The 27667-nt window shown below is 45.4% G+C and overlaps 1 protein-coding gene across 6 annotated transcripts in view; it reads right to left on the bottom strand.

Moving 5' to 3' along the window:
- Positions 1 to 20022: 20022 nt before the first annotated feature.
- Positions 20023 to 27667, bottom strand: part of GHR (growth hormone receptor) — a 1047683-nt gene continuing 1040038 nt past the window's right edge. For all 6 annotated transcript variants that reach the window (XM_086960591.1, XM_086960596.1, XM_086960593.1 and 3 more), the window contains 2 exons: positions 22747 to 22816; positions 20023 to 22633 (listed from right to left, as the gene is read on the bottom strand). In XM_086960591.1, coding sequence (XP_086816717.1) covers positions 21683 to 22633; positions 22747 to 22816 — 1021 coding nt within the window. In that variant the 3' untranslated portion in view covers positions 20023 to 21682. The remainder of the gene's footprint in view (positions 22634 to 22746; positions 22817 to 27667) is intronic.

Genomic DNA, 27667 nt, shown 5'->3' with positions numbered 1-27667 from the left:
CTGGTGTGCATCTTACCTTGGGTGAAAAATTGGTTTCTGCTATGTATTTATCTAAAGACCAATTCCCGTCTGAATTGTAGTCTCTTCCTGCTACGCTTTGGGCTACAGGTCCGAATGATGTTGGTCTGCTCCAGATTCCGCCTTACGTGGTTGCTATAAAGCCAAATGTTAAATTACCACGCATTCCTCAGTACAAGATTTCCAATGATGGTGAACGAGCTTTGTTGGCTATTACCTATTATCTATGATCTGGTTCAGAAGGGTGTGGTTGAAGCGACGAGAGGTAATGTTTGTAACAGTCCTGTTCTACCTGTTCTTAAACGCACTGATCCTTCTCAGCCTCCTGTATATCGCTTTGAGATCGATCTTCGGGAGGTCAACAAGATTGTTGTCCCCCAGTTTCCTGTTGTCCCAGATATCACTGCCTTGCTTACTATGATACCCGCTTCAGCGACATAGTTCTCGAATATTGATCTCAAAAATGCTTTCTTTAGCATTCCTATTGCTGAGGAAAGTAGGGATATTTTTGGCTTCTCTCTTGAAGGCCAAAGTTTCCGGTTCAAATGTGCACCTCAATGCTACTGTGAGAGTCCCTCCATTTATAGTCAGGCTTTGAAATGTCAGCTTGATGCTTTCATTTTGCCTCCAGGTGCCACTCTTATTCAGTATGTGGATGATTTGTTGGTTGCTGCTGATTCAGAGGATGTTCGTAAGAATGTGACTGTTTCACTGTTGCGTCATTTGTCTGACCTACATCACAAGGTGTCACCCTCTAAGTTGCAATATTGCCGCCAAGAGGTTACCTGCTTAGGTCATCTCTTGTCGAAGGAGGGAAGACGATTGACCCCAGAACGAATTCAAGCAATTGCGCAAATGTCTGTACCATCCACACAAAGGGAGGTGCGTGCCTTTCTGGGCATTACCTCTTATTGTAGACAGTGGATTCTGAATTTTTCTTCGTTGGCCAAACCTCTGCTGGCACTTACTCTGAAAGATACACCCCAAATTCTTCCTTGGACTGATGAATGTCAGAAGAGTTTTTCTGACTTATGTACTGCCTTGTGTTCTGCCCCTGTGGTAGGTACTCCAGATTACAGTAAGCCTTTCACACTCTACGTTCACGAAAGAAAAGGTTGCGCATTGTCAGTTTTAACGCAACAATTTGGAGACAAACAACGGCCATGTGCCTATTTTTCGGCTACGTTGGATCCAGTAGTCAAGGCATTGCCTAGTTATCTCAGAGCTACAACAGCGGCAGCAATCTCCATTCGTCAATCTGCTGGATTGGTACTAGATACCACTCTTGTTGTTATGGTACCACATGCAGTGGATACTCTTTTAAACAGAACGAAAACACAACACCTTACGAGTGCTCGCTTGTCTGGATATGAGCTGACGCTCTTGGCTAGCCATATACACATCAAGCGGTGTAATACTTTGAATCCAGCAATATTGTTGCCCATTCTGGAAGAGAAAGACACTCAAGGACAGCATGATTGTTTTCTCCGAACAGACGAGGAAACGAAAGGCAGAATAGACTTAAAGACACACCACTTGTGGACCCGGATGGGATCCTATGGGTGAATGGGTCTTGTTTCAAACTTCCAAATGGCGAGACAACTGCAGCTTATGCTGTTACCACTTTCTATATGGTAGTGGAGACAGCAGGCATAGCACGGAATTCAGCCCAAGCAGCTGAACTAATTGCCCTGACGAGAGCGTGTGTGTTGGCTAAGGGAAAGAGAGTGAATGTTTACACTGATAGCCAATACGCCTTTGGCGTGGCTCATAGCTTCGGTCGTTTGTGGAAGGAAAGAGGATTCTTTACTTCCCATGGGACTAAGATACAGCATGGTCAGTTGGTGACTGACCTTCTCGAATCACTTGCTTTGCCTACCCAAATAGCAATAGTAAAGTGCAGTGCTCATAAGAAGATTATGGATGATGTGGGTCGCGGAAATGCTTTTGCAGATGAGGTAGCGAAAGAAACGGCGAGAGATGCTTCGAGTCGCATGTGTGTTGCAGGCCCTGCAAGATGGGTCAGAGAGGGAGGAATGTGTGAGGACACAATAGAAAGTGTGAGAACGATTCAAGAAGAAGCTACTGAGAAGGAATTGAGTAAGTGGAGAGAAAGTACAGGAATGTTGGACGCAACAGGGTGTTGGACGGAATTGTCAGAACATCAGCGTTGGTTGTTACCAGACGCCTACGTACTGCCTGTAGTTACTATGGCGCATGGTCCAGCCCACATTAGTGCAAAAGGGATATGTAAACTTCTGGCTCCAGTATGGCAGAATGAAGGAATTCCTAAATGTGCGGAGAATGTGGTGAAACATTGCATCGTTTGTTTAATGCATAATCCAGGAAAGGGAACCCCAACTCCAGCAGGTCACTTTGCTCCCCCTACTTGCCCTTTTGAGGTATTACAAATTGATTACATTCATATGGATCGTTGTAATAACCTCAAGTATGTTCTGATGGTGGTGTGTGCCTTTTCCAGATGGATAGAGGCCTACCCCCTAAAGGACAATACTGCTTTGTCTACTGCCAAAGTCCTTTTGAAGGACTTTTTTCCTGAGGTTTGGTTTGCCGCGAATTGTCTGGAGTGACAATGGAAGTGAATTTGTAGGCCAAATTATGCAGAAAGTGTGTGCGGGTCTTGGTATTAGGCAGAAATTCCATGCGGCAAACCATCCTCAGTCAGCAGGTTTGGTAGAATGCTATAATGGCACTCTCAAGCTTAAATTGGCGAAGATTCAGGCCAGCACGGGTCTTGTTTGGCCTGTTGATTTGCCTTTGGCACTTTTATCCACGAGAACTACTGTACATTCTCGTTTAGGACTCAGCCCATATGAGGTCGTTTTTGGGCGCCCAGCCAATGTCTGGGGAGTCCCTCGACCTAAAAAGTATTCTGACATCCCATACCCAATGTTGATTGTTTACATGCATGACCTCACCACTAAATTGCGTGTTCTTCATCAACAGGTTCAAAAAGCTTTGCCGGAGGCCTCTGCGGATCCAGGTCACTCCATCCAACCCGGTGACTGGGTCTGTCTGAAGAATTTCCAGCGGATAAAGAATCTGGAACCTCGTGGGGCCCGCCTTGGCTAGTCTTGCTAGCAACACGTACATCAGTAAAGGTTGTCGGGAAGAACTGGGTCCATGGCGTGCATTGTAAGAGGGTACCTTTGCCTTTACCTTTTTATCAGTGGGTTCGCAAGGGTATACGTGACAGTGAAGGCGAAAGGACCCCCGATTTGAACCTTTCAGTAGTGCTTGCCTGGATCAATCTGAGAAAGAAGACGACGACGTGTTGCAAGAAGCTGTACCATCACATCTGCGACTGGACACAGTAAATCCAGAGACTTTGTTTCAAGAACAAACAATCCCAAATAAGACTCGGTACAACTTAAGATCCAGATCAACGAAAGACAATTGAACTTTCTTTTTTCCTTTTTCTGATTACGTTTTTGAGAGACATTTCTTTTCCACTATCCATCAAGTTGCAGGGTCACGGTAGGAGTCTTAGGCTGTGACCTGAGTAGTGACAGTAGGTCTGCAGGACTTGCAGTGTCATAGGACGGCTAATAATCACAGCTAAGTGATCTAGGAAGATTGCCGTGAGCAACGCTTTAGAGAATGGATATTAAAGTGGAAAGCAGTGATAAAAATACAAAAATTAAAAGTAAATGTAAAGAATTATTGGTTAGTCCATGTGGCATAACCTTATGTATTTTAATATGTTCATGTATTTTATTGGCTTGTGTAAGTTGGGTTGTTTACACTATGCAGCAAGCACCTTTTCCAACTTCTGTTTCCTTGTCTTTTCCTACTACTGCCTCCCCACATCAGTTTCATACACTCCCAGAACATGAGCAGATTAGGAGAACAGAATACTTCAATAATTCATTTATTCAGTTATTGCATCAGCATCAACTGGAAATCAACACCACTGACAGTTGGGTCTGTGGGCTTATGCCCCATAATACGTCCTGCCACCTGCAAATTGGATTGTCGGTACTAGCACTGATTAATTTATTGGGAGGGGTAACACATGGGGTTTGAGAAGAGGGGCGTATTTGGGACACCTGATAGCTTGTTTACCAACTTTTCCTATTGGCCTGCTTTGTATGTATAGGGAGTAAACTTTGTAAATATGTGTGCTATAAAAGATTGTGCGCCACGAACTAAAGTGGCAGTCTCCTCAGAACCTACCTTGTATGTAACTTCTGGGACAACTGTGCATGGCTGCAGCTAACAAACCTGGCTTTCTACGCCCAACAGAGTGTCTCGTGTCTCTGTTCGACAAGGCAGGTGAACTCAGGGATTTAAGGCGTGCCCTGTGCCGCCAAGCCCATAAGGCCCGGTTCTCCACATTTGCCTCGTATAAAAATATCGATTTCCAAACACGGTTCAATTACTTTGCAAAAGGTCAGGTCCGTACATTGTCCCAAAACCGTCTCCTCCGTTAGGCTATTCCAATTATGTTAACTTCCCAATTGGGTAACCCTCACCTACCCTGGTGGGTGCTTCTACACCAGACTTCCTATAGAACATGTCCTTACCAGTAAATTTGAGGCTCTAGATCCTGCTCATCAACCCCAAGGATGCTGCCTCAGGGATGCCCCAATGACTGACAGCATGCAATCACTGCAAAATGTTGCAATAGAGTGGATCTCCTGTAACAAAGATAGTCGCTTAGGTTGTCCTGGGAGTGCTCTCCTCTTATTTTGACCATTGCAATTGTGAACCAAGCTCCAGAAACCATTTCAAAGGTTGCATCAGCAGTATTCTTGTTGAATCGAGTGCTCCCCTTCTACCCAAATGAAGTTCATCTCCTCTAGAACGTTTCCTCAGAGCTACGCAATACTTGGACCTTCTCAAAAGAGATGAACAAGTATGGGCAGCTAGGGGACCCGTTTGTCGGACCACTGATAGTGCTCTTATTGTTTATATAATTTAAGCAACTGCTGCCCACCTCTGATGGCCAGCTGCCAATTGGCCATTATTTAAATACATCAAAACACCATTGGGAGGCAACAAAAGAGAATACACTTGCAAAATTGGTACATAGAACATCAATGGGAAGCGAGTCAAAAAGAAATCATTTTGGTTGATTCTGTGATTCTTTAATCAATTGCTTTTTCACCATATATAAATAGGTATAGCCTATTTGAACTCTTTCGTTGGGTACATTTAGCCTCAATGTCACTTAGTTACCTATTGTCTTGCAATACCATTCTAATGAAAAAATTGATATCATATTTTCAGAAGTACTTCATGTGTGATATGGAGGTAGCAGTCCATTGCTCATCTGTAATCCCTCAGCCTTGGTCATTTGTCAGTGTACCCTGGCATCGCAGAGTTCACTGTATGGCGTCACAACTTTCAGTGGTAGAAAGTTGGTAGTCCAGCAGTAGAGGTTGCAGCTTCCTGAAATGTATCATACCTAGGCACTAGCAATTCTGATTGTGCACGAGAGTGTTCATCACAGCCTCCCCAGTCAACTCCTTTACCTCAGTTCCTATGCTGACTCTAGCATCAGGGAACAGACGTCCCCAGTGTTAGGCTGCCTGCCTCCTTCAGAACACAAAACACCCATATTAATTGGTTCCTAGGGCTCAACCCTAAATTGAAGAATACTGGCAAAAAGGCTTTGAGACTGCTATTAGCTCTATAAAGCTAAGTCAGACCACTACCGTGCATTCAGCTGCCCCTTTACCAAGCCTTTTCCATTTCTTGCAAGACATGTAGGTGGGTCAAATGTGGTATACCTGGCTCTCTGATCTTTTACACTGATAGAAATTCCTATGTCGGACGAAGATGAACTGTTCTACACTTGTGCCGCAGCATAATAGTGAGATAACTCTGGCCCTGCCTGATACTACTCTACTTGTTGGTCTTGTTACTGTGTTCAGTCCATCCCTGGCTTCCTAACTACACATAATTTCTAAGCAGTTACAGAATTACAGCTTCTTAAAAAACTCTCTGTGGGTGGTGGAAAACACTTTACCATACAAAACTGTAAAGAATTACACTTTTATGACCATTATCCTTCTAGCCATCTCTACATATTCCAAGAAGAGGTCGCAAATACATATAACAGGGTTGACACCGAGTTCATGCTGTCAGTGTCAAATGCATGTGAATCGCAGGATACTTAGGCATATTTAGGGCGATTCAAATGGCAAGAACTATTACCCGATGGAACACCTTCCAAGTTAGTCCCTCTACTTTGTACGATTGGTTTATTTATCCCCTATAATGCAAACACACGCGGTAACTATTTATTACTGTGGTATTTATTTAACCAATTTGAAACATATTTTTATTGAGCGATTATGCAAACTAACAAAGACAGGTTTGTTGTACGTACCCAATGATGGGGATGTAACATAAATGTAGCTAATTGTTTGATTTATGTATTGGTATATTTATATAGTGTGAACATAGCTAAGAAGCATCGAGGCACTATGCGTTACATTGTGTGTTGGTGAGTCAGGAGATGATATTAGATTGTGTACATCAAGTGGGGATTAAACAAATACATTCACAGATTACATTTTTTATGCACAGAGAGATTAAGTGATATGCCCGGTGCTGGGGCGGAAAAGTGCTTTGCATGGTGACAGAAAAGTAACCCTACCCTAAGTGCCCCAGGTGCAATGATGTTTCGATCCCTGGTGCTGATTTTTTTTGCTATGGCCCACACAGATCATGCGTGTGCGTCATGACATATTCCTGTCTCACAAATCGTGGTCTTGTTGGACCAGGAGAGGCGCATGAAGTGCTACCCTCATAGTGGTAAAAGGCTACTGCCTTTGACAGGAGCTAAGCAGCACAAGCGTAATGGTGGCAGCATACCGTGTAGTTATCAGTAGAAGTGAACAGGCTTTTTTACCTGTGTCACTCGAATGGGGCCCACAGGCTCACTCATGTAAAGTTCTGCTGCTGTGTTCTTAACTCACTTTTGGCCTACCTCAAGTTAGTATGTAGTGCTATGCAGTAAGTGCGAGTTGTATGCATTAACTGGGTGAATGCGCGCCTGTGAATGGTACAATTCATGGAATATTCTGGGTGCCATTTTGGGAGACCCAGAGCTGACTGGAGGAGCATTAAGAGGTAGAGGAATCCGCAGACAGATTTGTGGATTGCTTCATTCCTGTGAGCTGGGTGGGGCACAAACACACTGGAGGAACAGAGCCAGGCTCTTGAGCACACACCAAAACCCTCTTTGAATCAGAGAGAGGTCACTGGAAAAAAGCCTGGGTAAATCTTAGTAAAATATGGGGCTGATTAGAGAATCATAACGAGTAAGGCTGGGGCACTGATGTAACCTTTTTATACACAACATGGTGCCTGACATCCAGCTGTGAATGTCTAGTCACTCCTATGGCCTGTTTTGTGTCAGATTTGGAGTTGCTGTGACGGACTGCTGCCTGGAGAAAGGGCAAGACAGAGGGCACTCCAAAGGAAAAAAACGCAAACATAAGCTTCAAAGACTCAGGCAGTAAATCACATTTGGTGTCTGCAAATGGAATATAAGAAGGGGAGCTGTAGGCCTCCAAAAGTGTCAAATGTCAAGCCACCAGATTGGCTGAGCGAGGAAGGGAAGATCTGCAAGACTTCTGCCAGCGACCACGGCTGGAGGCTAAGGTCTGCCACTCTCCCAGCTGGGTGAGAGGACATCACCCAGGGACATCCAAGATCATCTGCCACTGGAGGCTGGAGCACAAGGGGCTGCCTGCTTGCCAAGCCTAGTGAGCCCTGTGAGGAAAAGGGGATTTGGAGGGAGTGAGGTCTTGTGAGGAATCTTGGTGAGTGGATCTCTGTAGCGAGATGTGAGGAGATGGCTGCTGCATGATCAGGTTGTTGCCCTGTGCAGGTTTATGTTTGATTTCCATGCCGATCAGGTAGTCGCCTGTGTGTATGTCAGCCAACTCGTATGCCAGTGGGGTCTGCTGGGAAGATTGGCATGCCATTTGAGCCATCTTCTGTGTGTAAGTCATGGATCCGGCATGCCATGGGGGCTGCTGTAAAGATTGCAGTGCAGATCAGGCTATTATCTGTGAGTTGATGACCTCAAATGCCAGATGTGGTTGTTGTGAAGACTGCTGTGCTGATCAGCCTGTCGCCCATGCGCGGTGTATAAATTGGCGACACCATATTCCAGAGGGAGCCACACCTGGTTGAAGACAAGGGGTGGGAACCCTATATGCCACAGGGAAGACAAGGAGTGCAGCCTGGGAGATGCCATCATTGTGAGACAACGTCACTGTGGTAATCCATGCGGGCCCGAGCCCCAAATGATGATTGGAACCAGAAGTTGCTGAAATCCCCCCATAAACCCTGCTGTGAAGAAGACCAAACGAAACTTACTGTTGCATCTGAGGTGTGCGGAGGGCACCCAGCTGCAACCCCTGCAGAGCTACGTGTGTGATACTCACCCCAGGCAGCAGCTCTTAGAGACTCAAGTCGGACAATCCCTGTTGATGTGACTATGATTGAGCTACCTTGTCTGCCAGATAGTGCTTCGGGACTGTTACACTTTTGATTTTCCTAACAGAGTCAGTATGCGACCTTTTTTCTTATATTCGTATATAAATACTACTTTTGTCATAATAGAAAAAATGTGACTGGGCAATCATTCATTGCTGCTATTGTACGAGTTGTGAGCTTGTGTTCACCCCTTGTACCTACATGCCCCCTGGAAAGCTTTGGACTACTTATCCTGCGCTACCGATGCAAGTCAAGGGCTGAAGAAGTACTTTGCCCTGTTGCTCAGGATCCAAAGTAGGACGGGCCCCGAGGCCTCGGAATTAAAAGGCCTCAATCCTCATGGCTGGGTCCAATGGCTCCTGCTCCCGCATATTTAGAGGACTGTATTAACGTGTGATTATTAAAGATGTAGACAGAGTATATTGCAATATGTAGGCGTGTGCTCATTTTATTCAAAGATTAATGTAGTGCTTTAACTGAGAATATGCCTTAGGTACCGTTCAAAATGTTGTTTCCTGTGTAAAATGCTGCATTGAGATGAACGTGCCATATTAGTAGTTGCACGTGTAGGTTTGCTTATTAATGAATAAAGAAATGTTTTGACATGAGAAAGAGTAATGTTGTAGGAATGCAATGAATCTTAGTGCTTTAGAATTGTTTTTAATGTAATGCTTAGGTTGTCGTATTAGAAATGCATTTAAGGTGTAAATGCCTGAGACATGAAAACGATAGCAGAGGCCTAACTGCAATTTCTTAGCTTGATTTAATGTTGTAGACTAGAAATTTATTTTCCTTGGGAAAGGCTCCTTTCTTAGTTGAATTTCGAATTGTAACTTAGAGTGTGTGCAAGGTTGTTTCTCATATGTTTCTGTTGCAGGTGCAAGGACACATAGCTTGTTAGGTAGAATAATCCTTTCTTTAGGAGTTAGGTTGGCAGAGTTGAGTATCGAGGTAGTGCAATGGATTTTATAAACAATACATTTGGTGGAGAAGGTGCCTGGGACCCAAGGACACAGCAACGGTTTTTTGATGAAGCTGAAGGTTTGCTAGAAAAATCCAGGAAGGAGCACCTGCCTGAAGGGGTGTGTTTAGGACGTGTATACTGTTTTGGGATTTTGTATTAGGGACAGCACCCAGAGGGTGGAGAGCAGAGATTTTGAGGCAGTGAAGGAACAGAATGTAGTCTTAGAATGCAGACTTGAAGCAGACAGGCAGGAGAGGGCTCTAGGAAGGAGCATCTTAGAATGAGCCCTGTAGCTTAGGCTACTTACCTATGGAAAGTGAGTGTACTTCTTAGGAAGTCTTCACTGCTGACACGTTTTTCTCTTGTCTGGGAGGGATGCTAAGTAAGGATGTCACTTTAGAGTTAGGGTGTCGCTCGCAAGCCGTTTGAAGTGAGGAGAAAGCTGCCGTTTGTTCCACCCAGCCCTGGGACGCTTGTGAAATTACCTGTGACGCATTGGGACGTCAGTGCAACCTGTTTGCAGAGTGTGAGGACGGGAGTGGGACTGCGAGGTCCAGCATCCTGAGCGGCTTGCCACTCGCCGCAGCTGGAGCCTCTTCCCGCCCACCTCCCTGCAGTTCATCAAGGCTCGCGGCCCCCGCTCCGTGGTTGCCGCTCGCAAGCCGTTTGAAGTGAGGAGAAAGCTGCCGTTTGTTCCACCCAGCACTCGGACGCTTGTGGGATTACCTGTGACGCATTGGGACGTCAGTGCAACCAGTTTGGAGTGTGTGAGGACGGGCGTGGGACTTCGAGGGTCCAGCATCCTGAGCGGCTTGCCACTCACCGCAGCTGGAGCCTCTTCTGGCCCACGCCTCCTCCTATATAGCTACACCCACTTCCGCGCATTGCAGGAAGCGCGCGGGTGATGCGCGGGCGGGACTGTTTGAGCCCGTTCGAGCACGAGCGAGACAGGACCGGGCCACCTCCCTTGGCTTTCTGCTGCCATTTCTACCTACCAATCCGTCCTCGTTGAAAGGACTATGGCTGCTAGAGGAACGAGGAGTAAAACCACGCTGGCGGGAGGACACCCAACAGGTACTTTGGACAATTACTTTGTTAAAGCTGGCTCCCTTCTAATTGATGAAATAACCACTTTGGAGAGGCGCATATCCCAGGAAATCGCATGGGTAAAAAGGTCTTCAATGGGCACTATAGCGCATGCCAGAACTCCTGAGAATGGACTTAACCCTACGGAGTTTGAAACTCGAGACAATGGGGGGATGGATTTGCCTAATGTATCTTATCTGACCCCACATCATAGGGACAACGAATCCTTAGGCACTGAAGAAATACGGCAATCGACCTCACCCCCCCACCCAAATACAACCTAGCTCCTCTCCTCCAGTAGTAATTACCTTAAATAATGAAACCCCTAGCACCAGAGATTGCCGCCAAAAACGGGGAGACAGAGAAAGAGCAGTGCCCAAAAGGAAAAGAGGGGCTCAAAACCCTGGGGGACGTAAGGCAAAAGTTGCTAAGTATAATATCCCAGTGGAGGCTACCATCTCGGAAAACAATAAAACCGCACCCACACTCCCTGATGACTCTGCAATAATATCCTTAGTCACTTCACCTGCCCGAGTTATAGAGCAGGTGACCCCCAGTCCCATACCAACGGAAGGAGGTGCCATCACTATGGCCAACATTGGTGCCCTCCTGAGGTCACTGCTTAGTCCCTTGGAAGCCCGTCTAACTACGATTGAAGCTAGATTGACAAATATAGAAAAAACATCGGCCCTAATAGCTGATGGCCTTAAAGCAGATAACAAGGGCAATAGGGGTGGGGTTCAATGTAAGAACAAGAAGGGTGCAATAGTATCATCCATTAACGACGCAAGAATAGTTTCAAATACTCCACTATGGCAGCCGCCTACCACCCACCATGCAATTCCCCAATCCAACCAAAGTGTAATTCCGACTGACCACCCTGAGTCTAATACTAAACTCAATCAGGGGATGTGCGATAAAACAAACAAGATCTTGACCATGGACCTCCCCCCTGAGGCTAGCCCATATGTAGTTATCCTAACGGGCATACCAGAGATAAAACCAGAGATTAAGGAATCTGCCGCCTCACTAAAAAATAAGGTGGTTAATTGGCGTACCCTAAACAGACCCCTCCCCCTAGTAATAGCAAGTGAAGTACTTATGGTAAGAAGAGGTTCCTGGCTAGGTAACACAACGAAATCCATTAACGGCGATTGTGTCCTGATTAATTTCAGGAATCCTAGGACTGTCTCTCACATATGTGAGTGGCCATACCATGACCAAGGGACATCTATTCAACCCTTACCCCTATCCTTTTTCTACCCGCCCTGGTGCAATACACGGGAGGAGGAGGAATAGGACATAGTCCCCATGAGAGGGAGAGGCTGGGGTAACAGGGGGAGAGGGGAATTTCATCGACCCATAGTCCAGCAGCCTGCCTATCTTAGAACACATAATAGGTTTAGCTGCCTGGACATGATTGATTGACACTACCCGCTGAGGAGGGGGCGGTTCACTATCAACCCAGGGGTGAGCAGGTGGAAAATGTCATCTCGGAAGATCGAGGATCTGCTGGCATCCCAGGGATTGAGTCCCGTGCAGAACAACATTGTGACAAGGAACCCCAACAGTCCATAGCCGGGTTCCCACCCAGAAATATGCAACCTATAGCTAAATATGGGGATTTGAACCAAAATGCAACATTGCCGGATAGCCCAATAGGCCAGGGGCCTACCCTAAATATTATCTCTAATTCCAGACCAGCCTAATTAAAGATACTGTCCTGGAATCTGGCTGGTTTAGGGAACAAGCTTGATTGCCCAGACTGGATCACATTCACAAACTCTAAAGATGTTTGTATGTTCTAAGAAACTTGGGCGAGAGAGGAACACACTCGCCCAGGCTTTGCTGTGTTTTCCATTCCTGCGCGATGGGGGGGCAAAGGGCGTCCCTCTGGTGGCCTTGCTATTTGGGTGGCAACCCACTTGGGCTGCAAGGCCACATCCCACAGCATCTGAGGACGTTCAATGCGTGCTCATGGAATGGCCAAATTCCATCAATTTGGCAGGGGTAAATGTTTACTCTAGGCTGGTGAATATAACGCGGGAATCGAGTACCATTGAGGAACTTTTCACCTTCCTCAATGATTTTCCCAAGGGTACACGTGGTTGGAGGGGATCTGAACTGCCACTTTGAACCATTAAAAGGACTACTAGATGGAACATCGATGGAGGAGGACGCGCTGTGGTCAGTACCGCCTACGGTGGCTCCTCCTCCTAGAGCTTGGACACCTTTAGCAGTACAGATCACTGCCTTAACTCTCAAACACGCAATCAGGGCCTGCAATGGGCGCACAAATTCTGACATTCCCCCCAAATGCACATTTAATAAGGTGGGGAGGGAGTCAAGATTGGACTATATTTTAGTCCAATTGTCTTCATGGTCTAAAATTGAGGACTTTAGGGTGATAGCCAGGGACGATAGCGACCACAATGCGCTAGACTATTCTCTCCCCGGTATAGATAATGAAAATTGGGCTGGTGTAGACGTGCCCACCTCAGGTTTGACCCTGGCGAACAATAGACGCAGAGTGATGTGGGACAAATTAGCCAGTAATCCAAAAAAGGTTTCAGAGTTGTATGGCTGCGTTATTCCCAGACTCGAAAAGGTGAGTGCACTAATGGAGCAACACAATGTCTACGACATGCACAAAAAACTGCGGTCCGCTCATGAGGACCTTATCAAGACCGTGGCTGAGGTTCTTTTCGCCCCAGGAAAAACCAGGGGTAGCACGAGTTACCGTCCTTCGGGGTATAATGCTGCCTGCCGAAAGGCTAAATCAGATCTACTAATTTCATTAAAGCAATCCAATAATAGATCTGTAATACAGGCAAGGAGAAGGGATTATAAGCAGCTGACCACCCATGCTAAGGCGGAATGGGAACAGGAGAAATGGGAGAATCTCACCAATACATTAGCAGATAGAGATTCCCGTAAATTCTGGTGAATTGTAAATACGGGGTCCGACGAGCCGCTCGCGGACGTTCAACCCAATATTTCAGCCAAGGTCTGGGAAGAACATTTTCAAGCTCTTTATACGGGAGATAATTTGGACATAGACAGGGCCTCAGCTGACCCATTTCCAACTATTGGTCCACAGATAGAGGGAGATCTTTTTACCGAGGAAGAGGTGCGAGTTGCAATTTCTGGACTGGCATCTGGAAAGGCCCCTGGCCTGAATGGGCTCCCGGGTGATCTTTTTAAACAAGAGCCTGATGTATGGGCTCCTTATCTGTTAACGATCTTCAACGCCGTCCTGAGGGGCATGGAGGTGCCCTATACTTGGCTGGGTGTGGAGATTGTCCCCATATTTAAGAAGGGTTCACCCTTGCTACCAGCCAACTACAGGCCCATCAGTCTCATCGATGTCTCACAAAAGCTATTCGGGAGACTGATACTAGATCGCCTCCAAGACTGGATTGAAGAGTTTTCCATTCTGAGCCCCTACCAGGCAGGATTTAGAAAGAAAACCTCAACAATGGATCAGATTTTCTGTCTTAACCTGCTAAACTGTAACATTCGAGGGCGGCAGCCTACACACGGTCTTTGTAGACTTGCGTGCCGCCTTCGATTTGGTGCCAAGACCCAAACTATGGTCCGTGCTCGTGGAGTTGGGTATTCCACCCGACATCTTGAATATATTGATGAGACTCCATCAAGAAAACTTTGCACGGGTCAGGTGTGGCAGGAACGGGATGCTCTCAGCGAGATTCCCCGTTGACAGGGGGGTGAGACAGGGTTGTGTGCTTGCACCTCCCCTGTTCTGCCTCTTTGTCAACGGGGTAATCGACCATCTGACTAGGATTAATGATACAGACGCCCCAAGGCTCAACGGCAGCAGGGTGCCAGCAATCATGTTTGCGGATGACACCCTGCTGCTGTCAAAATCCCCGATGGGGATACAACGCGTCCTGGATGGTTTTGCGACATTTTGTGGGGAAAGGGGGCTTGAGATTAATGCGCTGAAAACTAAATACATGATTTTCGGCCCCCCACCCACAACTCGCCCCAATCCAACCATAGGTACAACGAGGCTAGAGAGGGTTAATACTTTCGAGTACCTGGGGGTGACTATTAACCAAAATATGACCTGGGATAAACACCGGACATAGGCCAATCTTAAACTGGTGCAGTCAACGGGCGGCATTTTCAGGATAATAATTCGATCGACGTTCAAACCTCTCGGTCCAGTGCTTGAAATTTACAAAATGCAGGCGAGGGGGGCAGTCACACATGGCGGGGAACTGTGGGGACATACATCCACCCAAAACTTGTTGAATACAGAAAACAAGTTCATTAGGCAATTGGTAGCCTTACCTTCAAGCACCCCGCTTCTTCCTCTTAGACTTGATTTGGGCCTTACATCGATTGAAGAAGGATTGGGTTTAAAACCATTAACATTCTGGCGACGATTTTGGACTACTCCAGGGCTCCTGACTTACAGGATGGAGCTGAAAGAGATATTAAGTTTACCAAACATGAGGAACACTCCCTGGTTAAAATACATAAAAAAGACATGCGAAAGCTTAGGAAGGCCAGAATTATGGCTGGACCCTAAAAACGCTTGCAGTAAGGTCTCGCGCAAACGTTTATTAAAGGAATACTATGATTCAAAATTAAACACTTTACTAGGATACGCGGTTGGGAACTCTAACAAACTCTTTTATTCAATCTAAAGACTCCTACCGCTTGGAACAGGTCCTCGATGGAATTTGTCCCGTCTTAACCAGGAAGTTATTTTTACAGTTGAGGTATGGCACTCTTCCTCTCAGAGCATTTACAAGTACTTGGTCTCAGCCCCCCTCCACTACGCTATGCCCCGCATGTCCAACCCAGTTGGAAAATGAATTACACGTTGTATTCTTTTGTAGTGCCCATCGAAAATCTAGAAAGTATTGGCTTGTCACTCTTCTTAAAAACTTAGGTTTTAGGCATTGCACTCCAGCTTATAGAATACTTAAGACGGATTTATCATCTCCGACTGTGTTTGCGATAGCCAATTTCCTAACAGCGATTTGGCATAAGCGCACTCGTTATATCCTGAACTCTGATACGGATTTGCCACAGGTCCTATAAAAATCTAATGTATAGACAATTTTAAACTGGAAAAGGACTGCAATTGATCTTATTAATTATAATCGTGATTTGCAATAGTAAATAGCAGCCTGCTTCTTATCTTGCACCAGCACTTTTGAATCTGTACTATAAGATGACAACCGTAATGATTTTTTTAATTTTGGTTTTATGAACATGTATCACACATAATTGTTTTGAATTTTTGATGTACATCTTTTATGGTCCAAGTGATCGAAATAAAGACAGCAATGTAGGGACAGACTAACCCTTTCTTTTCTTTTGAGTAAATGCAGTCGAGACTTCAAGCAAGATCTGTCATCGTTTGCCTGATGCTTCTCGAGCTTACGCTGATTTTCATATGGAGTCGTCTGAGACTCTTGCGTAGGATTATGTTTATATTAGTACCGGTTTATTTTCTAAACCTCGTGCTGCGGTGCTTGTATGTTCAGTTATTTTTGGCTTTATAATAAATCTTTTAAATTTCACTCCATAGTCAGTGGTCCTTTGAAATTGATTTAACTGATTATTTGCAAAGTTGTCATAAGTTATGAAGTTGGAAATCTTCCCTTTACACTTCTTAGCAGGCAACAAAGATTCAGTCGACCACGGATTCTAGGATTGGTAAAAATCTAGATAAGAATCCAGCTGTAACAGTTGGTAGCAGAGGATGGTTGCCTCTAGAGTAAGGGGAGATCTAGATTAGGATAAGGATTTCCAAGGCCCATAGAATTCAGGTGATAATTGTCCAGAGGATTATCGGCGGAAGAGGGCATTTCAAGGAAGCCGACGGAGAGTGATGGTGGAGTGAAAGCAGCAGTTTGTGGGAGAGTGAGTATAAACAGGGTTATATGTTGTTAGATTGCGGTCTTTGTTTTGTGATGTCTTGTGGAGTTGGGATGCCTGTTGTATAAAAGGAGATCAGGCTGTGAGCGCGCGCAGCCCGGGAAAGTCTTAAGCTCAAGGAGTAGCTTAAGCGGTTCGGGTGTAGCAGACACCCAGAGTGTTTGTCGACCATTGCTAAGGGAATCGTGAGGTACCATTGATTGCCTACTGGACCTAGATAGTGGGAACGAATGTGTGAGTGCGTGAGTAACTGACTCTGGTTGTGGGTTGCTGTAACATTGAGTGCTTGTAACCTATAAGTTGAGGTGATTGTTCGGTCGTTTTATTAACAAACAGCTGTCAGTTGAGGTAGACAATTACACAAGACTGTGGGCGTACAGTCAGCGAAGTGATTGCTTGGACGTACAAGTGATTATTTCAGTGTATGAATGGGACGTATGCGTGAGTGAGAGTCGAACTGTAAAGGAGGGGAACTCCTGCGAGCGGAGGCGAGTGACGTCAGAACAGTGCCGAGCTGTGATAGGGTGGTTGGTGTGAAGCCCGCTGGTATTGGTGGGTTGTCATCAGTAAGTAGGAAAGCGCTGCGACCTCTGCCTAGACCAACACAGTTCGAGGCATTACATGCGTGGATTAGGGCGGCACAAGAAAGAAACAGGGACAGGAGACAGGAAAGAGTGAAGAGGTCAGTTAGGGCATTCCAAGATGCGAGGTGGGATGCATTGGAAAAGAGATGGAGGGTACAGACAATTGAGGGGCATAAATTGTTCCCACTGTTGGTCAAGACAGGGAGCACGCAGAAAAAGGATGCCGAGGATGATGACAGTGATACCAATGATAGCTTGATAGAAAGGCTGTTATCTGAGAGACCCCCTTCATACAACCCAGAGTCAGAGGGAGAGAAATCAGCCCCGACGGAGGGAGTTAGGGAACCACAAGCTCCACCTAGTACTGGAGTAGTGGGGAAACTCTCAACAGTGGAAATGCAGAAAGTACCAGTCTTCAGAGGTTGCCGGATGCTCTTAAGGTGCCAGTTACCATTGGTCCCATAGTATCAGTGTACCATCCAGAGCAGGTGAGGAATTGAAACCCATCACAGACAGGAATGGAAGGGAGTGCCTGTTTTGGAAAGAACAGTGTAGTGAGTGGGTTGGTTCCATTACCAAGGCCGGTAGAATCGAGTACACCGATACCGGCTACAGCAGAGGGCCGATGGATCTGAGGGAACCGAGACCAAAATCTTTTGCCGAGTGGAGGTCGGATTTGAGAACATGGGAGTCAGCTAAAGGGATTCAGAGCGACAGGCCAAGGGAGGACTGGGACCATGGGGATTCTGAGAACAGATTGGCTTTGAGGGACACACCTGAAGTAAATAGGTGCAGAGAACAAGGTAGTGATTGCGGGGAGTCGAGTGGTGCATCTAGTCGAGGTACCCTGAAGGCAGCAATAAGGGCAAAAAGGCTGGATGTGATGCGGTTAAAAGCAGAGGTAGACGAGATAGTTGAAGGAAATTTGCCTTTAGAGAGAGTGGAACTTTATGAGCCAGACGAGCTGCTGATTGTAGCAAAGGATGTGACTCGTAAGGCAAGGTCGACACATGAGAAATTAACTGAATTGGCAAACCGATATGAGGTGAATTTGTCTAAAACTAAAATGTTTGTAACAAGTGAACAGGCTTTTTTACTTGTGTAACTCGAATGGGGCCCACAGGCTCACTCATGTAAAGTTCTGCTGCTGTGTTCTTAACTCACTTTTGGCCTACCTCAAGTTAGTATGTAGTGCTATGCAGAAAGTGCGAGTTGTATGCATTAACTGGGTGTATGCGCGCGTGTGAATGGTACAATTCATGGAACATTCTGGGTGCCATTTTGGGAGACTCAGAGCTGACTAGAGGCGCATTAAGAGGTAGAGGAATCCCCAGACAGATTTGTGGATTACTGCATTCCTGTGATCTGGTGGGGCACAAACACACCTGAGGAACAGAGCCAGGCTCTTGAGCATACACCAAAGCGCTCTCTGAATCAGAGAGAGGTCACTGGAAAGAAGGTAGGGTAAATCTTAGTAAAATATGGGGCTGATTAGAGAATCATAACGAGTAAGGCTGGGGCACTGATGTAACCTTTTTATGCACAACATGGTGCCTGACATCCAGGTGTGAATGTCTAGTCACTCCTATGGCCTTTTTTTTGTGTCAGATTTGGAGTCGCTACTACTGTGACGGACTGCTGTCTGGAGAAAGGGCAAGACAGAGGGCACTCCAAAAGAGAAAAAACACAAACATAAGCTTCAAAGACTCAGACAGTAAATCACATTTGGTGTCTGCAAATGGAATATAAGAAGGGGAGCTGTAGGCCTCCAAAAGTGTCAAATGCTACCGCTGCAAGCCAAGAGCTGAAGGAGTGTTTTGTCCTGTTGCTCAGGATCCAAAGTAGGACGGGCCCCAGAGCCTCAGAACTAAAAGGCTGCAACCCTCATGGCTGGGTCCAATGGCTCCTGCTTACCCCATGGCCCTCTGAGTGTGGTTTAAACACCCAGATTCACATGTTGAGTCTAGCGCCGAGGCTGGGATTCAAACCTGGGTCCCCAGATTCCAAGGTCTGTAGTTTTAACCACTAGGCCTCATTTCCTCCCTTTCTAACGAAATACTCTATATCTAGCCTTGACAAAGTTGGAAAAAAGAGAAACATATTTAAACATTATATCTCTGCTCCTTACACCTTTTATCTCTCCTTTGTTTTAGGTGTTTAATCCTAAACACTTTAAAAAAATGTTTTTAAGATTAAACATCTACTATTACTAAGAGCAGGGCAAAATGGTAGGCTTGAGCGTCTGTATGTCTAAAACACAGAACATGAGGCTGAAGTTGAATGCTTCTTAGGATGGGTAACCATGCTAGCCATAGATAAGCATCTCAGGGTCTTAAAGTGCCGATATTGGTCTTCAACGTCTTCCTTCCAATTTCGACAAAGGCAATAGTGGACAGCTGATTTTGTGCCTGGAAGGGACATCTCTGGTGAAGCAAGTTGATTACCTTTCTCAGTAGGTAAGAAACATTACTGAATTGTAATAGTTATGCAGCTGTATGATGTTTTAAAATATTTGTATTGTATTGACTGAAAGAACTGTTAGAATATAAAGGTCCAGCAAATAAATGTTACTTATATGACAAGAAATATTAAGTGCAGAATAAAAACTGACTGGAAATAAGGTAAGTGTGCGTGTATTGGCTCCTTGTTACAAGCGTTGTTATAAGCCAGCCTATTCACTCCCCATATACATATGACACAGCGTATGAGATGAAAGAGCATAAAAATGTTAATAATTTTATCAGGCCATATGGTGCTAAAGCAACCTTAGTTGTGTCAATAGGGAAAAAGCTATTTTCAAGTATTCTTTTACTGATGGCTATATTTTGGTATATATTCGCTGTTAATCACTCAAATCCCTGAAGTACAAACCTTTGTCAGCGTAGGTTGAGAAATTGTAGTAGGATACATAGCTTTGTGTCAAACACATGCTTTTTAATCGTCAACATTAAAAGGTAATGTCAACATTGATCCAAGAAAATAAATTTATTTAACTTTTGAAAGAATAACACAGACATAGGAAAGTTACTTAGAGACACAAAGATTCATATTGGTGGATAATGGCTTACATTACCAATAAAGTACCAAACTGACATTCTGAGACTGATTGAGGTATTTAACTATTTTTGGCGATATAAACTTTCTCAGTCAATAGCAGTACATTAAGAGACATTTCCATATTGAAATAAACTTCATAATTGCATTAATGTCCAACATACATAAAATCGAACAGAAAACTGAAAATATAGCTTATATTGTTTGCAGCAATTTGACAATTAATCAGAACGAAGTGACATGCTAAATGTTTAAAGTCATTTCAAACCACTCCGAGAAAATTCTCCAAGGGCAACAGAAATACAATCCTTCCTTTACAGTTGCTTGAAATTGTCTGTAAAAATTGTAGAAATAATAAGTTTAGAAACGTCTCTTTCTAAGCATAGCAATAATTATTTGAATGAAAAATTACTTCCCACAAACATCCAAATTCCTGTATTTGTACTTTTAAATGTCTAGCTACAAGCACAAATATTGGGAATCATACGTTTCTTTTTTCTGGTTGTAAAAACATACTACTGAACAACAATAAACATTTACTCAAATACCAAGTCCCACTAACTTTCTATTTTTATTTTCAAAATATGTATTACATGTCCTCCTTAACATTCAAATACAATTTCATTCACATCATCTCACTTAAAAAGAAACTGCCTGAAAGTGGGTGGTGTCCAAATCACATTGTAGATGTTATTCTTATTAAACTTTGTGCTACTATTATTGAGGAGAATTCATGAGTGACAGATTCTTTAGTTGATAAATATGAATTTCTTATCCTGAAGGTTGCTATAAAAAACATTCAGAATGTAAATATATGTTACAGATATGATGTGCATGTTTTGATAATGTTAGTTATCATTTTACAGAAACTGACTGGTTTACCCTTGTGCATCCAAGGATGTATAAAATTGGATCTATAGAAAACTATCTGCATGTATTTGTTTGACTTGAACGACTAAAGCACAACCCGTCTCTTTATAAAATCGTAGTAACTACATTCAGTAAGATGAAGCTTGTTATTTAAAGCTATACAGCTTGTAGTGTATTATAAAATATCCATGCTTAAAATCTAAAATATTCTAGCCAGTAAGTCAAAATATATGTTTTTCTTGCCCAAACTACCCTTCTCACCTACATAATTAAAATATGTACCGCCCAGTTACTGACTCACAGAAATCCTGCGATTAACTGTCGTCCTTTTTTTTTCAAACTGGAAACCCAGATAAATGTAGGTTTTTCGAATAACCTGATTTACATAGCTCTTCGGATGCTGAAACAAATTAAGGAACAGTTTCTGCCAATGTTTCTTTGGCAAACTCACATTGTAAATAAGGCCCTTTGTTAATGCTATCAGTAACTGAACAGTCACTCGTATTAAGCTTTCTCTGAGATATCTCTTAAAATATACTAATATTTAAGAAATGTCATGACATTTTTAGCATGTTTCATAATTTCAGGTAACAGCTTAAACTTTACAACAAGAACCACAAAAAAGTGTATATATTGTTTTGGTTTAAGCACAACAGCCCAAGCTAACCCCATGCCATTAAATACACTTAGGTACATAGAGAAACATTTATGGCATGACTTTGTTCACTTGGTCTGGGGTCATATATCCACACGAAGCAATGAAATTCTTCTCTGGCATTGTAGCTGCATTGAGCACAATGCTCTGAGAAGAATTTATGATGTGTATGGATGTGTAGTCTGGGACAGGCATCTCGGCACTAGGGACTTCTTGTGTTTCACAAGAACTCATGGCAGTAGTGGTAAGGCTCTCTGTGGTGAAATAGGCATCATCGTTAAAGTTTGGCTGTATGCCAGTTGGCTGGCGATTTGAAGATAAAGGACAGAAGTTTACTGCATCTGTCTCACAGACATAGGCGTTGTGTACATTGAAGGGAGGTTGGCACTGTATAAAAGGATCTCTACAGTATTCACTCTCAATCTTGTTTTTCTGCCCTGGGGAAAGAAGAAGTTTTCCCGCAGGAGTAATATCGCTAACCAAAGCATAAAAGTCAATGTTTGACTTAGTGCTCTGGTTGCTCATCTGTGTGGTGATAGGTGGGGTTTCTTTTCCCATGCCACAAATTAACAACTGGCTTGCTTTCTTTTCATCAGTCTCTGGGATGCTGTTTAGCAGTTTGCTTGCTGGGGCGATACCACTTGAGGGGGAGTAGTCATTTTCTCTCTGTTCAAGGCACATCAGATCTTCGTTTTCGCTCAACTTTTGCGACTGAACTATATCTGAAGTTCCATCACATGTATCACTTGCACTGAAATCAGTCTCAGGGATATCAGGTTCGCAACAACTGGCTCTCCCAGAATCGTCATCCTTAACGCTGAGGCAGTTCGACTTCAGATGGTCCTCTTTCAGAAGTCTGTCTGTATCGGATCCTTCGCTTTTCTCATCCGGTTCATCTATATCCAGGTCAATGAACTCAATCCAAAAGTCATCATTGTACAACTGCGGTTTATAGATCTCGTGTGAGGCCATGATAGAGTTCAATTCATCGATATTCCCTTTCTGCAAAATCGTAATAAATAAAAATTATTTTATACATAAAAGTAGCTTCTACCTGGGTTATATCATTTGTGACAGAAGGTATGGCAAAATCATTAGAGCAGAAGACTCCTGACCTTTAAAAGCTCTGGATTAATGCCCTTTATCTTCGGAACTGGAACTGGAGGAAGAATCAGCATCTTCACTCTAAACAATAGAAAAATAATATTTAGCAAATAAATTGACCTTTTGTGAAAACATACATATGAACTATTAGTCTTAATAGTACCTAAAATATAATATAAATTAGTCATGATGCCAGATACTAATATCCATTTGCTAATGTATATTGTGGTTTTATGTTGAGTGACTAGATTTGCAGGTGCCAGAGAAATTTAGAGAGTAGCATGGTAGTTTGCAAGTTACAAATGTCCAACATAACATGATTTATCAATTGCAATACATTTGTGGAATAAACAGTGGAGAGTCAAAGCAATGATCTATATAAATTAAAATTACATTAGACAAATGCACATGATGTAATCAATATTCAGGTTCAATGTAGAAAATATGAAATACGTAACAAAGGAAATTTATCCTCTGAACATATGAACAAGGAGACCATTGAAGGGTGAGTAGGATAAATGAACAACAGATACACAGGAGGAGAGAGTTACTGTAGTTAATTTTTATTTTTATTTTTTAAACCTTTATTAGTCGCGGTCAACAAAGATACATGACGGGTACAGCAATAGCATTTCAATAAAGCATGATAGTTATGGTACATTCAGCAGAACAGCAGTAATCGTGCATGGGCTAGTACATCACATTTAGACTTGTCATTGATGCTTTCCCCAGTGATCTGCAGTGTAAGGAGACCCAGAGTAGAGCACACCCCGTACACAAGCACGGACATAAGGAATAAGGAGCCGTCAGTATCCTCACATACATGTGAAGTGCCAATCAAGGATAGAGGGTGCCATTGATCCCCCCTGTCCCACAGCTATCTCATCCCATATCAGTCAGCCAGTGACGTCACCGTGTGGAGCATTGAGCCATAATTGAGTCAAGTAAAGGTAGCCTCACCTGTCCCCCCAGCAAGCAACCAGTGTATAGGCAACAGGAGTGTAATGTGTCAGAACGGGGGCGCACAGTACTCAAGCATGTAAATGCCATCCCCACCGATGCACAGTCTCAGGATCCACTGTGTATGTCCACCCCTTGTCGAACCTCTGTAGACGGGCATCAGGAGGGTCAGTAAAGTGTGTTCTGTACGTAGCAGCACATGACATGCAAGTGTCCCAGAGCACCCAGTGTCACCTCAGCATCAAACCTACCGCAAACCTATAAGCAAGGGGGGGCCGGTATCCCACCCTCCACGTGACATGTAGTATGGTGAGTGTATTATGCAACATCCCCTCGCTCATGGGCCAGTCACCAGTCCTTCATCTCCAGAGGAGTCACTGTGAGCCGCCTGGGACAACCAGTACACCTGCAAAGGGGACCAAAAATCACTGGATCTGCAGCGGGCGGGCAGCAATTCCGCATAGATGCCATGTTGGTCTTGGCAGTACGTGAGGTCGTCCAGCCATTCCTTAAACTTCGGTGCCCTGCCTCTCCCCCACCTGCAAGCGATCCTCCTCTTAGCCAGCAGCATCGCGATATCAACAAACCTTCGGTCCGCTTTGGGTACATCCTTTGTATACCCCAGTAACATCACCACCGGGTCCAGAGGTAGAGGGCCAGCAATCATGACCTGGAGCGCAGCATGTACCTGCGCCCAGTATGCCTGTATCGCACCACACTCCCAGGCCAGGTGAAGGAAACCCGCGCCTTCCGCTCGGCAGCGTGCGCACCTGTCGTCCTCCGAGAGGTGAAAACGTAGCTTCCTGACTGGGGTGTAATAATACCTCTGTATAAACTTGTAATGAATGATTTTCAATCGGCAGCTGGAGGATATGCTAGCCGTGACCGAGCAGCAATACTTCCACTGCTCGTCTGTGAGCTCGACAGGTAATTCAGTGTTCCAATCAACCCGCGCTCTAGACAGAGCCGGTGGACGCTGCCCACGGATGGAAGCATACAGTTTTGACACCAAGGGCCTGCTGTCCGATACCAGCATCACATGCAATGGCAGGACTGTCCCCGGCTCCTCTGGGAAGCTAGGGAGAATGTCCAGCATCCCCTGACGCAGTCGAATATAATAAAACACCTCCATCGGTGTCGGGGGGCCGTTCCGAAATATCTGATCTTTGGTACGGAACAACCCATCCTGGAACAAGTCACCCCATGTAGTAATGTGCACGCGTTTGCACATGGATCGAAACCCATTCTCCAGCAATAGAGAGAGCTTCGGGTGGTATGCAAGGGGGATCGCTGGGGAATAAAGAATGGGCGCTCCAAGTAGTTTAGTCACTCTCTTCCAAGAGTCAATAGTACAGGTGGCAGTGGTAGCAGGTGTCTCGACATCACTAGTCAGACCCATAATCATGCCCCTGAGCGGGAGTGGATGTACTATCCAATCTTCGGCTGCTGCCTGCGGCATAAAGGGGGCGGGGCAAACCCAGTGATAGGCGTGCTGCGCCTGAGCACTGAGGTAATACACTTCCAGATCAGGCACATCGAACCCGCCCCTTTCATACGGCTGTGTCAAAACAGTTCAGCTAAGGCGTGGCTGCTTGCCACCCCAAAAGAGGCGAAGTAGCTCAGTCCGAAGCCTCTTGAAAAAATAGGTGCCCGTGTAGTAGGGAATGTTCTGGAATAGGTATAGGAATCGCGGAAGGACGACCATTTTTATCAAGGAGGCTCTGCCTGCCATGGAGAGCGGCAGGGCCAACCAGCGGGTCACGTTGTCAGTCAATTGCGAGATAGCCACTCCGTAATTCAGCCGAAGCGTTTCCTCCTTATTGAGCGTTATCACAATGCCCAAGTATCGCAGGTCTGAATCACACCATTCTAAGGGGTAGTCTAATGGAAAGTGGGTAACTGAGGCCGTGAGGGGGAAGAACTGCGACTTCTGCCAGTTAATGTGCACTCCGGACACGCCACCAAACACTATAAATTCTCTCAGAAGTGGGTTGAGGTGCTGTTGTGGGTGTCGCACATACAGTGTAACATCGTCTGCATAAAGGGAGATCCCAATTTGCCGTTGGTTACAGTTGAAGGCGCTGGCCTTATGCAGTTGCCGGATCCTGCATGCCAGTGGTTCAATGGCCAGGGCAAAAAGCAGGGGCGACAGGGGGCAGCCCTGTCTGGTCCCTCTTGTAATTGGCATTTGGGCAGAGAGCACCCCATTAATGATGACCCTGGCGACTGGGGAGGTGTAAAGTAGTTTCACCCAAGCTATGAATATCCGAGGGAACCCCATCCTGCCTAAGATAGTCATGAGATAGCCCCACTCCACTGAATCGAACGCTTTGGTGGCGTCCAGAAACACAGCAGCGACCGGTAGCTCAGGCGCTATGGTGGGTATAAGGGAAAACAGGGTACGGAGGTTATGCGATGTGGCACGACCTGGGACAAACCCCGACTGGTCCGGAAGTACCAGTGTATGCATGAGTAGGGACAGCCTAGTCGCCAGTACTTTAGCAAGTATTTTTGCGTCGCAATTTAACAGCGAGAGGGGTCTATAGGCGTCGGTATCAAGAGGATTCTTTCCTGGTTTCAGAAGGGAGGTTATCGCTACCTCCCTCATCGAGCCCGGCAGTATCCCCACCTCAAGCGATTCTTCAAAGACTTCCTTCAGCACCGGCGCCATGATTTCTATGTAGCACTTGTAGAATTCGGCCAAGAGGCCGTCTAGCCCCGCTGCCTTGCCATTGCTGAGGGACATGATCGCCTCCCTTATCTCGTCCAGTTCGAAAGGGCATCCCAGGAATGCCCTGTCACCATCACTTAGCCAGCAAAGCGCTATGTCTTCCAGGAAGTTCCCGAGCTCCACTTCGCCCTCCTGTTGTGTGGAATATAACCGTCTGTAGTGCTGTAGGAAGATGTCCTGTATGTCCTTAGTATCCTGATAGGACCTGCCCTCGCTATCATTGATTTCTAATATGTGGGTGGCATAGCGCTGGTGTCTCGTGAGCGCCGCAAGTACCTTACCCGGCCGGTCACCCTCACAGTAGCGCCTAGCCGTCCAGTACTTGCCACGGAACTTCACCTCTCTGGCAGCTTCCTCCTCAAAGGACGAGAGTTTGGCCCTGAACTCCTCCGCCAAGTCAGGGCGAGGATTCCGAACCATCTCAGCCTCCAGCGCTTTAAGCTCTAGTTCAAGTTTAGTCAACGTGCGCACTATGTCCCTGAGTATACCACAGCTCTTAGAAATCGTGACGCCCCTGACAGTCACTTTAAAGGCCTCCCAAATTGTTTCCACCTTCTCAACTGACCCCTTATTTCTAGGGAAGAAAGCTTGTATCTCCTCACCAAGTTCGTGTTTAAAGACAGGGTCAAGCAGGGCAGCGGGGAAGAGTCGCCACGGCGGACGCACTCTGGCATAACCAGGCATCTCCAATACAGCCAGTAGAGGGCAATGGTCTGAATAAGTACGAGGCAGGTGTTTCACTTGAGCAACGCCCCCAGCCAGGCCTCGCGAGATAAAGCAGTAGTCAATCCTTGCCCATGAGCGCGCATGTGTCGTGAAATGCGTGCCCTCCCTGGATGTTGGGTGTGTGTGCCTCCAGCTATCCAATAGGCCAGCCTCTGTCAGTATACCATGAAGAGTATCCCGAGCTTTCGTGTTGTACTGTGCACTTCCATCCGATCTATCTACCCCAGGATTCAGTGATAGGTTGAAATCCCCCCCCCAGATTATGTGTGTAGCCCCGATCCCCAGCACATGCCCCCACAACGATAGGAAGAAACCAGGTGTGTCAATATTGGGCGCGTAACAGTTAACAAGCATGATCACCTCAGTGCCCAGCCTGCCCCACAGGATCACATACCGGCCCTCAGTATCCACCCTCGCCCCCAGTTTTTGGAAATGCAACGCTTTATGGACCAGAATAACAGTACCCCTCGAGTAAGTGGAATATGAGGAAAACTCCCTCACGGTTGCCCATCTAC

The sequence above is a fragment of the Lissotriton vulgaris genome, chromosome 3_1 (assembly GCF_964263255.1).
Source record: "Lissotriton vulgaris chromosome 3_1, aLisVul1.2, whole genome shotgun sequence".
NCBI classification, from domain to species: Eukaryota; Metazoa; Chordata; class Amphibia; order Caudata; family Salamandridae; genus Lissotriton; species Lissotriton vulgaris.
This window is presented reverse-complemented; position numbering and strand designations above follow the sequence as displayed.